Source organism: Eutrigla gurnardus (assembly GCF_963514095.1).
Source record: "Eutrigla gurnardus genome assembly, chromosome: 3".
In the NCBI taxonomy this organism is placed as follows: domain Eukaryota; kingdom Metazoa; phylum Chordata; class Actinopteri; order Perciformes; family Triglidae; genus Eutrigla; species Eutrigla gurnardus.
In genome coordinates, this window is record NC_139917.1 from 15,282,488 (window position 1) to 15,297,982 (window position 15,495).

General features: G+C 40.8%; 1 protein-coding gene across 1 annotated transcript; it reads left to right on the forward strand.

Annotated features, from left to right (window-relative positions):
• The first annotated feature begins 681 nt into the window (after positions 1-681).
• On the forward strand, positions 682-11,503 carry LOC311011218 (voltage-dependent calcium channel gamma-4 subunit-like). Its single transcript, XM_084006035.1, has 4 exons — positions 682-1,022; positions 5,245-5,328; positions 6,769-6,909; positions 7,128-11,503. Exons 1-4 carry the CDS (start codon positions 800-802, stop codon positions 7,667-7,669), a joined length of 990 nt encoding a protein of 329 aa, XP_083862161.1. The 5' UTR covers positions 682-799; the 3' UTR covers positions 7,670-11,503.
• The last annotated feature ends 3,992 nt before the right edge of the window (positions 11,504-15,495 follow it).

Here is a 15,495-nt window from a genome sequence, read left to right on the forward strand (position 1 = left end):
CCGGCTTCAAAGTGGTTTTGATGGATGTTTTAAGAAATATTTCATCAGTGGGGATGCTTTCAACTTCTTCTAAATTGCTGCTACGGTGGTTCAGCCACACATCTCTCTAATCTCCACTCTGCTGTCAGTGGTGCGTTACCTGATTTCTAGATGTTTGGAAAACATTTAAAACCCAATTCTTATGTGTTTTGATGCGTAAGTGGAGCTGTTTTTTTTAAATCGTGTAATAGATAAACCAACGCCTCTTTTTCTTAAGGAGAAAGTCTTTCTCCTGCTATCTCAGATTACTGTGTGTTGTAAGTGGAGGTGTGATGTTTTCCTCTTCCAGCAGCTGTTCACGCCGCCGTTTCCCATTGGCTGGCCTACAGCCGCGGAAGGTGTGGTCTGGATCAACGACGCTCACCCCTCTGTCAAACCGTGCAGTTTAATATTGAACACAAAGACGCGTCGCCGCGTGTGAATGCGTGGATGCTGTGCTCTTCCTTTTAAGTTGATTATAAAAGCGCACTTCTTCAGGGGATGCGTCTCCGTGTTTGATTCCCACCTGTAGGAGCTGTTTCTCTCCACTCAAAGTGATTCAACGGAATCAAACGGAAACGTGTCAAACTCTGAAACTTGGATTGAACTCCGACTGAAGTTCAGGATCACTAAATCCATCAGTTAAGGATCGAGACTGTGTTTGACGAGAGGAAAACCCGCGAGACGCGATCAGCGCTCCCTCTCACTATGATCCCGGGCACCACGCGCTCCTCGCCGCGCGCGTAAGCTGCTGTGGAGGGTCCACACATTATGAGACGCCATGGCATGGTGTGACCGAGGGATTCAGACTTTGCTGGCCGTCGCGGGGGCTTTCGCCGCCTTCAGTCTCATGACCATCGCCATCGGCACCGACTACTGGCTTTACTCGCGGGCGCACATCTGCAACGCCACCAACGCGTCCGCCGACGACTCCCAGATGCAAAGCAAGAAAGTCAAAGGCGACCTGACGCACTCCGGACTGTGGAGGATCTGCTGTATCGAAGGTAAAAAATAATAATAATAATAATTAAAAAACAGTGGAATCACTTTGTAAGTGATATTCCATAAACTTCTTTATACTTTTGTATCTTGTGCTAATTGGCACCGTTACGTAAAATATATTCTAATTATTAATTATGTCCCGGCGAGGTGACACGTAGCCTACGAGGTGTGATCGATCAAATGGTCATTACATGTTTTGTCGGTGAAATAAACGGGATTTAAGCGAACGCTAAAATCGGAAAGTCTGAATGAAAAATAAGGGCGTCCTTTTGGCATTCGTACTTATAATTTCCTGTTCCGAAGGTGTGACACCTCACCAAAAATGGAACCCTGCCAAGAGGTGCATCCTCATCATCCTCATCATCACTCATTTCTAATGCACGAGTTGAAAAGCGTTGGATAACTTACGTGGACGTTAAGCAGGACGAAATGGAGGGACGGGGCTGCTTGTTACGCGCAAAACGGAATGTTGTCCGTGCGTAATGATAGTTCTGCGTCACTTTCCCTTATGAAATATAATTGAATATGTCACCGATCATGAAATAGAGCCGAGTCTAATGTATTTTTTATGTCTTTAATTTTGTTACAATTATGAAATGTCGCCGGCGAGTCCTAATTTAAGGATTCTTTCTAAGTGTCTCGTTAACTCGATGTGGTTGCTTGGCAACTACTTCCATCAAATAGCTTAGAACGATGAAATTATTTTCAGCTGTACAAGTATAACGTATTAACACGACACTGACTTGCTTCAAGAAAACCTGGCAACATCTTCTCAGCCGCTTTGCTGTCTATCCATGATCCCAAACACCCGGGGAGTTTGGGGATGGGCTTCCTGCAACGCGCCAGCAACCAGTTGTCGTTTGGGCACGTGTGCAACACCGTTGGCTCCACTGCTTCATTGGAGAGAAGCCGATCAATGAGATTAATCGGTTGATCCGTGAAAGATTAGTCACCGGTGACGCCTTCCATCAGCCCTGCCTGTGTGACGCTGTTCACCGCTGCTGGTGCTGAAACTCTGAATGCTTTGGTTCCTGTGAACTGACACTAAATAACTAAGACCGAGACATAAATACAATTTGCCAGACAACCTCAGGAGCAGGGTAATCATGGAGTCACACGCTGTAAGGTATCCGCTTTGTAAACGCCACAATGGAAGGCAGACTGGTTGATCTGCCGTTCCACACAAACAGGTCTCTTTATGCTCATTCATGCTTTGCAGCCAAACAGAGGTTTTTGCCCAGAGGTTGGTGTCATAGCCATCATAGAAGTCACTCTCCATACGTCTTTGCTCTGCACTGTTGCTACTCTAACTTGAGTTGGATGTAGATGTACCACTATTTGTGGATTTCCTTAATCAAAAGACACGTTCCCTCTCTCTTGCTTAAAACCCTTGAGAGTATCAGCAGCAGCAGCAGGAGATGGAGTGCAAGCTGTGCTTAAGCATCTGTCCTCTTTCTTCTATGTCACCACTCATATTGGTGGATGTCTACACTCACTCACTCACTCACTCACTCACTCACTCACTCACTCACTCACTCACTCACTCAAATCAGAGAATGCTGCTAATTTTTCATGATTTTGAAAACCTAATAATATTAAGTGTGGTTTATTAGTTTATAATTACGAGGACAGTCACCTTTAACTGTACAGTTAAGGTAGCAGCTTTCTATTTGGTTAATTTCCAGCTGTAGTCCCCGGCCTGTTATAAAAATAGATAAATTACAGGCCAGTTATCATAACAGCAAAATGGAAAAAGACATACAAACATATTGCAGTAGGTGCAAGCACAAGCAAGCGATCACAGATGAAAACAGACAAACAAGCGTTCCATGCAAAAGAACAAAACAGAAGAAAAAAACACGTATTGCACACAGTTGGAGCACAGACAAGCAATCACAAACCAATCACGAGTCAAAGCAGTTCATGCAATAATATTTACTATTAAATATTTAACATTTACTTGCTTTTTTGCCTTAAAATGTGGTCAGGTTGTGATGACACATTTTTCTCAGAACACTCATTCATTTTTTGCTTTACACAGACTTTTATCACATAAGCAATTAGGATACAACCCATTGAGTTGCACCTTCTGTTGCTAACCTTGTAGAAGAAATGACGGGCGTCTTTCTCATGTGCCAAACAGACGTCTGTATGGGTGTTGTGTCTTGTAGAAGGAGGTTCACTGAAGGTGAGCAATGATGGCTTTTAAGTGTTCTGCAGCCATTTTTGCTGATATATGAATCTGACTAAAACCAGTTGCCATTGATCGCTGAACTTGCTGGAGTGGCACTAAAAGAGTGTTTCCAACAGACATTTGGTCGGACTTCAAATGGACACATCCTGTTGATTTGCTGTGATCCTCCATCTCAGCAAGTTGTTTGTATTCTCTGTGTCATAAAGGCTGTGTGTGTGTGTGTGTGTGTGTGTGTGTGTGTGTGTGTGTGTGTGTGTGTGTGTGTGTGTGTGTGTGTGTGTGTGTGTGTGTGTGTGTGTGTTGAATGCATTAGCAAGATGTCAAAGGCGTCCTCTGAGCTAGCTAGAAATGTGATTCTGGGTTGCCGGAGGAAGGTTGCCATGGTGAAGCTATGCTGAGTAATAAAAGATGGGCTCTGGTCTCTCAGACAGATGGGCTCTGGGGAGATACCTCCCCTACTGAGCTCTCTCTCTCTCTCTCACACACACACACACACACACACACACCATCATTCCTCCGGTTATTAACACGGCGGTCTTCTCTGTATTATTCATTAACACCATTATCTAACTTTGACATCTTCACTTCGTGTCTGATTGTACAAAATGATTTTGTATAATGAATTTGTTATCTTTCACCTGCCACTTGTGTTTTCCTCCATCCTTTTAGATGAGACAATCAAACATCCAATTACACGGTAACGCTGATTTGATAAGACTGTGTTTCAGTGTGCTGTACATAAAAGATCAAAAGGAAGAGCGTGTTGGAAAGAAAAACGTTTTACAACACGGACACGAGAGAAGTGGGTAACTGAGACATGAAAAGAAGAGAATGAGACTTTAAAAAGAGTGAATATATAGAGAGGAGATGGTGAAGATAGTCTGGGGCTATCAAGGATGTTTTTGTTTTTACTCTCTTTCAGAGTCGTCTCAGACATTAACCATAAACATTTAGCAAAATGTGACATTGACATTTTGTGCAGATGGCTGGGATGAAGTCATGTCGCCATATTAAGTGGAACAACCTTCTTATAGAAACACATTTGTGTCCTTAAGGCGCAACAAACCCATCGAATGCATGTCCGAGCTCATGAATCATTAATGCCACAAAATGTGTAACTCCTGAAGATGAGCAGTCTATCACAAAATCCCATGCAGCCCGAGGCTATGCTAACTAGGATGCATAAAGCCACTCGCAACAGCTCATATAAGTGAGGCTGTGGTTGTGATGCAAACAGTGGCTTTAAAGGTACCTTATGGATGAGTTGGGTTTATATTGAGTGTTAATGCATTGTGTGTGTGTCCTTGATGACTGACAAACTTGTTGAATTGACTGTGGTTCATTCAAATCAGGCAAATCTGCTGAACAGATGTAAGTCGGTCGAATGTTGTAAGTTGTAGGTTTTCCACGTGAGAAGTGAAAGCTTTTTTCGGATACTGTGTCTATTGAAGAATGCTTGACGTTATCTTAACATCCAAACTATGACACTGCACCACAGAATTCCCTCCTGTTACAAAGATAACAAAGAGAATGAATCTGCAGGTGTGTTGTGGCTGTCCAAGACTGTAGCAAAGGCAGACGTGACAGCATGTAGCAGCGAAATCACGACGTCTGACTTTTAATTTAAACTGTTCAATATTCATAATGCTCCAATGTTTTATTCTCTTAAAAGTGGAAGGAAGATTTTTCTCTGTGAAGAGACTTGTTCTGTGAATAAAAGGTGCCCGAGGGCTTGAGAACATCAGATCCTCAGCATCCTGTCCTCAAATGCTTTGTGAGATGGTTAGGCGACCAGACAGCTCTTAGATATTATTTCCTCAAAAAAGTGGCTCCAGTTTTCCATAACTTATGAGCATAAAAGCTTCAAGTTTAGTCAGCGGATGGACAACTAGCACTTCCTTTTTATACCTTTCCTCTTAATTGGAGAATCCCATGTCCTGCTCCGTTATAAAGACAGTATTTCCTCCTTGCTCAGGTTGTTTCTGCCATCAGTCACATTCACACCTGGTGTGCTTCTGGCCTCTCGGCAGGTATCAACAAAGGAAGCTGTTTCCGGATCAATCATTTCCCAGAGGATAACGACTACGACACGGACAGCTCAGAGTACATCTTACGTAAGTCATTGCAACCTCTTCATCTTCAAACACTTAAACCCTTAATCCTCTGTCGTCTTTTTTTCCCCTCCACGTGGTGATGGAGTTCTCACAGGGGTACTTAATGTGTCATGACAGCTCTATCCCTCTCTGATACAGGCCTGATGTCATAACAGTAACTGGCGCTATAGGGATGATGGAGCGTGTTGTAATTGGTCTGAAACATGACTTTTGGCCAGATTGATGAAGACTTGTCACCCTGAGAGGTTACGCTAATAAGTGTCTGCCCACAGCACCTGATTCTGTCTTTGTTGATGTCTGAGATGATTAATTTTTTATGGCAGAGTTACTACGTGGATCAGCAAGGCGTGCCATATATTGTCATTTTGAGGACGGCTTGAGTTAGTCAGAAATGTCATCGATTGGCACATGAATAGTACCATGACTGAACATGTGTGTGTGTGTGTGTGTGTGTGTGTGTGTGTGTAGTCTTTGTGGAAGAATAATTCTTCTGCTGACATTTTAATTAAAGCTGCCCTGTGGAGTTTTCTTGTAAACAAACACAAGTTCTGTTTACACTCTGTGTTACGCACAAATACTTATTGTATGTGCCCTTGAGCTCAAAGAAATGTGATGAGTGCATCCTTCCACTTAAAAGAGTAGCAAAGAAGATTCTTAACCCTAGAACCCTAACGTTACAGTCAGAACCACAATCACTAACATTGGGTATATTTTACCCGATATAATATACCTCATAAAAAATACTTCTCAAAATATATTCAAGTACAAACAATACATGGCAAATTGAAGTACTCTTCTTTTATTTCCCCTATACAACGACTCATAAAATGAAAAAAAGGTATCATGTGGGACCCTATAAAAAGTCTCTAAAATCAGTGAAAAATTAGGGACTTGTTAGTGAAATAGTCTGAAAAATAAAAAGAATGGATGCTAGGGCCGTGTTCTTCGGTCCACCCATTCCTGGGACGTGTGAGCCTTGTCCCGTGAGGTAATTTGCATTTTAGCTGTCCCTGCCATGTAAAGTCTACCCAAAAAATATTTTACTCTCAATCACTAACGTTGGGTGAAAATCACCCGAACACCTGTAGAAAAAAACAGGGATGGGAGCAAGAAAACACGCCTATCTTCAATGATGTCCATTTTAGAGCATTTTAGTGTGTTTAAGCCCATAGTTTAAGTTTTACATTCTGCAACCCTACTGTTTTGTAACAGCAGCTGTTACAGCAAAGAACATGTACATTTTCTGCCCATTACCACAGCAGAAAGATCAAATGTGCAGCTAGCTGGTGATCATGTGGTGCATTTAGAGATCCAGATATTTACGTCACAGTTGGTGAGAAAAGAGCTGAAAGCTCCTAAAGCATTATTTCTGCTACAGATCATTCTGCTTTTAACACACACAGCTATGTGTTCCTTCCCTGTCTCTCTCTCTCATATCAGGTATAGTGCGTGCATCAAGCCTATTCCCCATTCTCAGCACCGCTCTGCTGATGTTGGGAGGCCTGTGTGTCGGCGTTGGACGCATCTATAACAAAAAGAACAGCATCCTGCTCACTGCTGGCATCCTGTTTGTGGCTGCAGGTAGCACGACACACAAACATGCAACAACAAATATATTCATTTCTTTTAAAGACACCCTGACTTTTACTATATTTGAACAAAAATATACTTTTTCCGTATGGCATATTTTCTTGAATCCAGTGTTTCTCTTAAATTAGCTGGGACACTGTTAGCGTTCTGACTGCTCTGCTCTCCATCTCTCTCTCCATCTCTTCCACTCTCCTCGCTCCTCACTTCAGGCCTGAGCAACATCATCGGCATCATCGTCTACATCTCCAGCAACGCCGGAGATCCCAGTGACAAGAAAGACGAGGACAAGAAGAACCAATACAACTACGGCTGGTCCTTTTACTTTGGCGCCCTCTCCTTCATCGTGGCGGAGTCCGTGGGGGTTCTCGCCGTCAACATATACATCGAGAAAAACAAAGAGACACGCTTCCGAGCCCGACGCGACTTCATCAAAGCCACCTCATCGTCCTCGCCGTACACCCGCATCCCGAGTTACCGATACCGGCGAAGGCGATCCCGCTCCAGTTCCAGGTCGAGCGACCCGTCCCGAGAGCCCTCCCCGGTGGGGATGAAGATGGGTGGGGCAGGGTTAGGGGGGGGTTTGCCGATGGGGGATATATCTCTGTACGCCATCAGTAAGGAGTCTCTGAAGTGCGGAGGTGCTACTGCAGGGCCCTACAGTCCGGAGAGGGACTCCGGGTTTTTACAAGTACACAACTGCTTCCAGAACGATCTGAAGGATGGAGTGAACAGGAGGACCACGCCGGTATGAGGGCAGGAGGGTATCACTGTGTGAAATGGGCTTGATTGGACACATTAGATACTGTACAGTTGATGAGAAAGGACGATTCCTCCCCGGGGCTGTTCAGGCAGCAACGGTGTTGAAAGGTCAGAGCTCAAAATATTTTTTTTCCTTTCCTGCGACAGAAATGTGCCGATCTGTATTTAATTAGGAGGAAGAAGAAAGGCGATGTTAAAAACAACTTTTTTATGACTCAGTATGTAAAAAGTGGATGCATTTCGTAGCAACATTTGAAGAGTTTAATTGTAAAATGTGATACCCGGTATTTGTGAGTGACTTCTCTTACAGAAAGACTGAAACATGGTGTACTTGCTCTGGCATTCTTTAAAGGATGGATTCAAAAAGTAAGCTTTTATAGACTTAACGATTCTAAATATTACATTTCAGGTAAAAGATAGCTGTATACTATTTTGGAAATTGAGTTTTTTTTTCTTTTATTCTGAGACAACAAGATGTTTGTTTTAATAGTGTTTGCTAAAATGAAGTGATCCATGTGATTGTTTTAGTATTATTGTATTGTACTCTTTGTTTGTAACAGATTCTGACTTAATCTGACACCATTGATGGTCTTAAGCCTCTCGACTGCCATTTAAACACTTCTGCTGTATCTCAATAACCTCTCAAGCTTGTGTGTGACTCAAGTGATAAATATGTGCGTTGCAGTATGTGAAATGTGTGTTATGGCTCAGAGACACTGCCACGCTATGACATATAGATTTCTGTAGGTAAATATCAACAAAATTGACAGGGCACACACAAGGCCAGTACATTCCAGTATGCTGTGTGACAACGGTAAACAATTAAGAATAGGGATTGTGTCGTTTGTGCTCCATTCGCTCAGGGACGATGTGTGGAGAAACTAATCTTACTTTTAGAGATGTAGAGCGAGAGAGAACAAGTTGTTTTGGTTTTCCTTACCCAAGGCAGACAGACTGTTACAGTTGGTGTGTAAAAACAGGGTGAGATCACGCTGTATGTGTTGCTGTTAATTAAAGTGACTCTTGTTTCTGCAGTGACTGCCTTTGTGTTCAGAGGCTGTTTGATGTGTTTGCAGCCAATGCAGAACTCCCCATTTGAAGTATTTCTCGTATTCTTACCGCCCCATATGTGACTTCCTGATTACTACATGATGGATATTGGGGTAAAAAATGCACTATCATGCCTAAGGGCAGCCATGTTTGTCTCTTGAATGGTTCACAAATGGTTCCATTTTGTAGAGTATGTAAACAAGAAGACACAATAACAATACGGCACACTGAACAACATCAAACCAAAACTGTATTTTGTCACATTACAACAGAAAAAGGAGACACCGGGGCAAACAGGACAGATCAGGTGCACAAGCAACAAGCTCATTGTGTCACATGGTTTAATTCAGCCCTGTTAGGTTTCTGTGTCCAGAGTGAAGTGTTCTGTTGACAAATTAAGCCAAGTGTATGATGGGTAGTTTCCCTTGATCTTTCCAACTGAGCAACATGATCTTCTTTGCAACAGTTTATTCTATTAAAATAAATAGTTAAGAGCGTGACATTAAGTGCAGAGGAGGTCACCCAGGTTGACACGATTGGACACATGGGGAGGCGTGCAGAGCCGGAAGGCATGCAGATAATCATCTGTTGCATGCAGCAGGGGGCATTTGCTATCATCATCGCATATGGAAGTTGTTGTTTGTGAGTTGTTGTATGAGGTCTATGAAGGAATCTTATCCTGTTCATTTGGGTTTTAGAATAGCAAGTCTTTGATATTGTTGAATTTCTGTCAAATACTGTGATTTTCATTGCATCACAAGAACAGCTACTAAATAGTGAGTGGGAAGTACTAGTAACTTCACTTTGAGTCTAGCGTGTGTTTTTATGCAAAATATGAATTGAGGACATCTCCACTGCACCAGTTTGCTTTTCTTCTACATAGGGGGAGTATTTAGCTAATGACGCAGGGCTGATCGGCCTGCTAGACTCCACTATCAAACTGCCTGCCAGACAGTCGGGTAACCACAGGATGTTAAAGGAAATGGGCATCAGCCATCTTAATGCTTGACTGAACTAACAGGCTCCCAAGTGCTCATCCAGACTTCAAAACACTTGTCTCCTTGTCTCCAACCAAGAGCTGGAGCAAAGTGAGCACTTCATGTGTGTGAGAGGTTAGGAAAATTTCAAATGACTTATTCTCGGTATAAAACACACTCGACCAGGTTAAAGCGGGGCATGTAGTCTCCGCGAAGCCTCTGCTCTGCCAGCTATAGTTGTCTTTCAAGTCACTGATATGGAGAAAGGGAAGCCTTGGATTACAATGGATTTAGAATAGAATAGAATAGAAGTTCTACTCTATGTTGCCAAACTGGTCTGATGACCTTGTTTCCCATTCCAGCCCTGAATTAGAGTCTTCCTCACCCCTCTCCTCTGTCCATCACCCAGGCTGCTAAGCCCTCTGAATGTGAATGCCATGGACCCTCACAGATATTTTCATCCTCAATAAAGCCGCGGCCCAGCTCCCTCCTGTCTGCGCTGGAGCAACTTTTCCCTCCGGTAATTGAGAGAAAAATGGCAGGGCCACCTCTCCGTGCAGTCACAGGACTAGCCAACATGCTCGTTAGCATCGGCACCTCACTGTGTAGGACGGATAAAGTAATGCTTCGGGGTCTCTTCTACTATACTCTAGTTCAGTCTTTGTAATTTGATTTGTTGGCATGGCAAATAGTTCAGCAGTGGTTCACACTACAGCTATCTTTATACTAAATCTGATACACCCATAAACCGTAACAGCCGGCAATAATCATTTACGCCCCTTTAAAGCCCTTTAACAGCCCTTTAACAGCTATAATTAAATGGTTACTGAAAGTTATCAGGTGCTACTCAAAGATATTTTGGGTGTAACACTTGGACGGATGAACAATATTACAAATATAAATTGCAGGTGTAAAGAATTTCTCTTCAAATTGGGAAAACATTTAATATAAAATGGAGCCATCATCTGACGCTGGATTAGGTTTCCGTCATACTGTGTATTAGCACATGCATCTTACAGGATGAATGTGAAAGCCAGATGCGATAGCCTCCAGAGAGATCCCATCTCCACAGTCGCTCGCTTTGAAAATTTAAAGTGGCAGAGATTCCTCACAGCAGGAGGCTTGATAGCTCCCTCCCTGTTGATATATTGGTTTCATGCTGTCGATCCAGGAACCACAGGCATCCATCAGCATGACATCCACCACTGTACTTAGACTGGATTTAGCCAGCAGCAGTTGGGTCTTAACCTTTTTCATCTGCCACGACACAACAGACCGTCATGGCATAGTGTAATGTATCCAATTACTTTTGCAAAGTCTGCAAAAATGCAGGGTGATCACACGCTGTGCATACTACCCTATATTTAACCCTTTAAACATGCTATAGAAGGGGAGGGCGTAACTCCTCAGCTGTTTTCTCTCCTATTAAACAAACACATAAGAATGATGCTCAGCCACTGCAGTGACTTAGATTCTTCATTACAATCCAATTATTTAACAACAAACAATAACAAACAATCAACCGTGAGAAAGTATGTACAGTATGATAATAAGGCGACCAGATCAATGAGATAACATTTTCCAAAATAGTAAATTGGTACATTAGAGAATTAGAGCTCTGTGACACGATGTCAGAATACTGGGAAAAAAACTCCTAATTAAATCATAATGGGGCGATTGGTGCAAAGAGATTTCTGTTCGTTCTTTTAAAGGTACAGTGTGTAGCATTTTTGGGACTCTTTGTTAACAGAAATGGAATGTCATATTCATAATTATGTTTATGATGAAGTTTAGCCTCAGTAGTTCACAATCTGCAACCACACCAGTAGATGCCGTCAAATCCTACACACTTGTGCCTTTAAGTCATTTTTTTTTCCATAATTAGGCTTCATTAACTTCACATGCACAACCGTCAACCCTCCATGGTCTGCGTGGAAAACATTACGTACATTGTCTGTTTTCGGTTGAGGGCGTAGCCTATGTATGGTAGTATAGCATTTATTAATAATGTATAATATATGATACGGCCGAGCCTGTAGATACAAAGTGTCTTTTAAATATTGCCAATTGAGGTTTGTTATGTATCATTTTGCTGAAAAAATACTCCGAAATAAAAAAAAAGGATGGAATGGAAATTGAACACCTCTTTGATTTTCTTTTAAGGCATTATGATTCATGAAGACTGTGATTAATTTTTGACATAATGAAATGTTAATTAAGAAAATGCACATTAATTAACATTTATTTATTTTGATTATTGATATGCTTTTTTTTTTTTTTATCCCTATGCTAACTGGTTAAGTTAGCTTTATTTGTAATGCCCAATTTCACACATACAATCTGGATGGAGTATCACCATTACTAACCCCAACCCAGGGCTATTCAACAATATTGTTCAGGGGGCAACATTTTCAGTAAGATAAGGGACCGGGTGCAACACCTTTTCCCTGACCCACTCAACTCCTTTCTGGCCTCATGAAACACCTTTTTGTTTTTGCTAATTATGTTTATGGGGTACAATTTATGCCACACACTCCATATATGACATATCTTTTTCTCCTTTTTAATCAACATATACCAAACTGACTTTTTTTCATAACTTTTTCGGCATTCTATAGGCTACTAAGATTATTTGGAACATATTATATTACTTTTTCAATACTTTTTCAACATACTATACTATGACTTTTTTTTTTACATACTAAACGTTTACTTTTTTCCGTGACTTTTGACATATTATCCTATGACTTTTACACGTACTATACTATGACTTTTTTCAACATACCAACTATGACTTTCATGAATTTTTCAACATGCTATAATATGACTTTTTTTTTTACATATTATATTACTTTTTTTGACATGCTATAATATGACTTTTTTCAAAGTCTATTAAAGCTAAAAAGTAATATTATAACATGTCAAAAAAGTCATAAACAATGTCAGAATCTAGTATTTCTAAAAATCATTAAAAACTCATAAAAACTCAAAGAAGTCATAGTATAAAAAGAAGTTTTTGTATAGCATGTCAATTTAAAAAAAATAAAAAGTCATTGTATGCCGTTTCATAGTATAGCATGCAGATAAAAGTCATATAGCATGTCAAAAAAAGTCAAAGTATACTGTCTCGAAAATGTCATAAAACATCATAATATAGCATGCAGATAAAATCATATCATAATATAGTGTCAAAAAAGTCATAATATAGTGTGTCAAAAAAGGCATAGTATAGCAGGTTGACAAAAATCATATTATAGCATGTCGAGAAAAGCCATAGTATACTGTCTTGAAAAAAGTCATAAAAAGTCATAGTAGGCTATAGCATGCCGATAGTCTTGAAAAAAATCATAGTATAGCATATTGACAAAAGTCATAGGGTAGTATGTTGAAAAAAAGTCATAAAATGGATTGAAACTGTTGAATGGATGAATTCCATTCAACATATTTGAATCTGCTCCCCTATCACCCAACATGAACCTATAATCATCAAACACTCAGGAATACATCCGCCGGCAGGCTTACAACTCATTTAGTGGGCATAACTGTTAAAGCCAAAATAGATTGGCATGCGGGTAGTAAAGATATATATAATGGAGACAATGCCAACATAAGGTGTTTCATAGTGGGGTCCTATATGTCAAGAATAGTTCAAAGGAACAACAGGTGATTGCAGCCTAGCCCAGTTCACACAGGGTGAGAGGCAGGATGCACCCTGGACAGGTCGCAGTCACCAAACCCTTATAGGAGATGAAGACACCGATGCATATACAATACATGGAGTCTGATAATCGGACTGAATTTCATTCCACTTTGTTACGTCCCCGTATGGCTAGGGGATGAAGGGAGTAACATAATTAAATTTAAATAAACCTGGTGTACAGGAAGGGAACACACAAAGGGTAACAGTAACTCAAAACTGCTTTATTCAAGCCAGCAAAAACACTGTTTAGTCAAGGTAATTGTTCTAACTAAAACGGTCCATCGTAACTCAGGTGCATAGACTTCTGCATGTCCCCCTCGGGCGTACCAGCCCACTGGCAACTTATACTAGTTGCCTAAATGGCAAGTAGCCTCAGGTGTGGCGCTCCACACACGGTGTAGAGGGAGTGCTAACCTCTGCACCACCAGGTCAGAGGTTTTCACTATATTTTACAAAGCATTAATTTCTTATAAAATAAATAACTATTAGACTAACACGTCAACACTAAAAGAGTAACATGCATCTTTTTTGTTATTTTATACTGATGCTACTAAATATCAATGATAGCTCATTTGGTGACTTCCTGCAGTTGTACTTTTACTCCAGAACTACAGAATTTTTATTTTTTTTTACATTTCCTTTGCGCTACCTTCGTTAGACTTTCTTTGGTGTTTCAATTTCTTTATGCACACGGCCCTGCAGTCTTATGACGTTTTAATGGTGTTTCCCTATGCTATTAGGATCAACTGACACACACCTTCAATTTACCAGGACAGTAGGATTCCTCATTATAAGAACACAGCTCCAAACAATTCTGCAGGTTAAGAACACACCATGAATCTGACATGTGTTATCTTGTCAGTGTGTGAGGTTTGCAGTGATTTCTCTCTTTTTTTCTACTTCGTTGCCATCACAACTTTTTCACTTTCACAGGCGGCTGTGTTCACGCCAAGTAGGCCACAAAGAAACTCACAGTGGGCGGAGGCTTGAAAAAGACAAACACATACCACTGATTTCATGTAGAGTCATCATACAGATTAGCACACCTTTTAAGGTCTTCTTATAATCGAAATGTCGAAACTACTGACTTTACAGTTCAGTTTCATGAGAAAATTTTACCTTTTCAAAAAGATTTTGTTCTCTTAAATTAAACAGAATACAATTTTCAATTATTAAAAAGGAAAATATCCAAGCAAAAACATAACTTTCTGTGATCTCCTTCCAGCACCTTTGATGCAGTTTTTCTTTCGGCCACATTTTAGATGAGATGATGTTACACTAACACATTTACTCCGACAATTTATTGGTTAAGCGCTGACACATCAAAAGGCGAGGGTTTGTTTCTGAACTCACCATTCTGCACAGACTGAGAGCGCTGTGCTCTGCTATGGCAAGCACGATCGACCGGTTCTCACAGCAAACATTTTGGCCGTAGCAGGAAAAGCACCGATGTTACTAATAAAACTAATGATGGCACAAGTGTTCCAGTGAGTGCGAGTGAGCCAGCAGGCACAATACCAGGAACCTGAAGCAGCTAAATGTAATCAGCCATCATTCATTTGTTTTTTGTCCTTCTGTGACAAGTAAACAGGTCTCCTATGAGAAACGGCCTACTGTCTGTTAAATACTGCAGACCCGGAGCTGGTTCAAGTACTTTCTCTGTGCAAATGCTGAATTAGACAACGTAGGCAGACAAAAAGATGAACAATAACAACATCTAAATGAGAATATATATATATATATATATATATATATATATATATACACACACACACACAACACGTTGCCTCATTTGCAGGGAACTGTGTGAACTTCCCATGGCATAACATTTATGAATGCATGTTCTTTTCTGTATTGTTACTTCTACATAACCTCCTAAATAATGGCTTATCCACTCATATTCCCCAGTACAGTGAAATAAATTAGTTCTAAACATCAGTCAGTTTTTCGGAAGCTTACCACCTTGTATGATATGTTCACTCAGGAGTGAGGAGAATGTTTAATATTATATAATATTAAATATTTACACCCTGACAGGTTTAGCATCTCAATAAAGAAAACAGCTGGTCTCTGGACTATAAGACGTAGAGT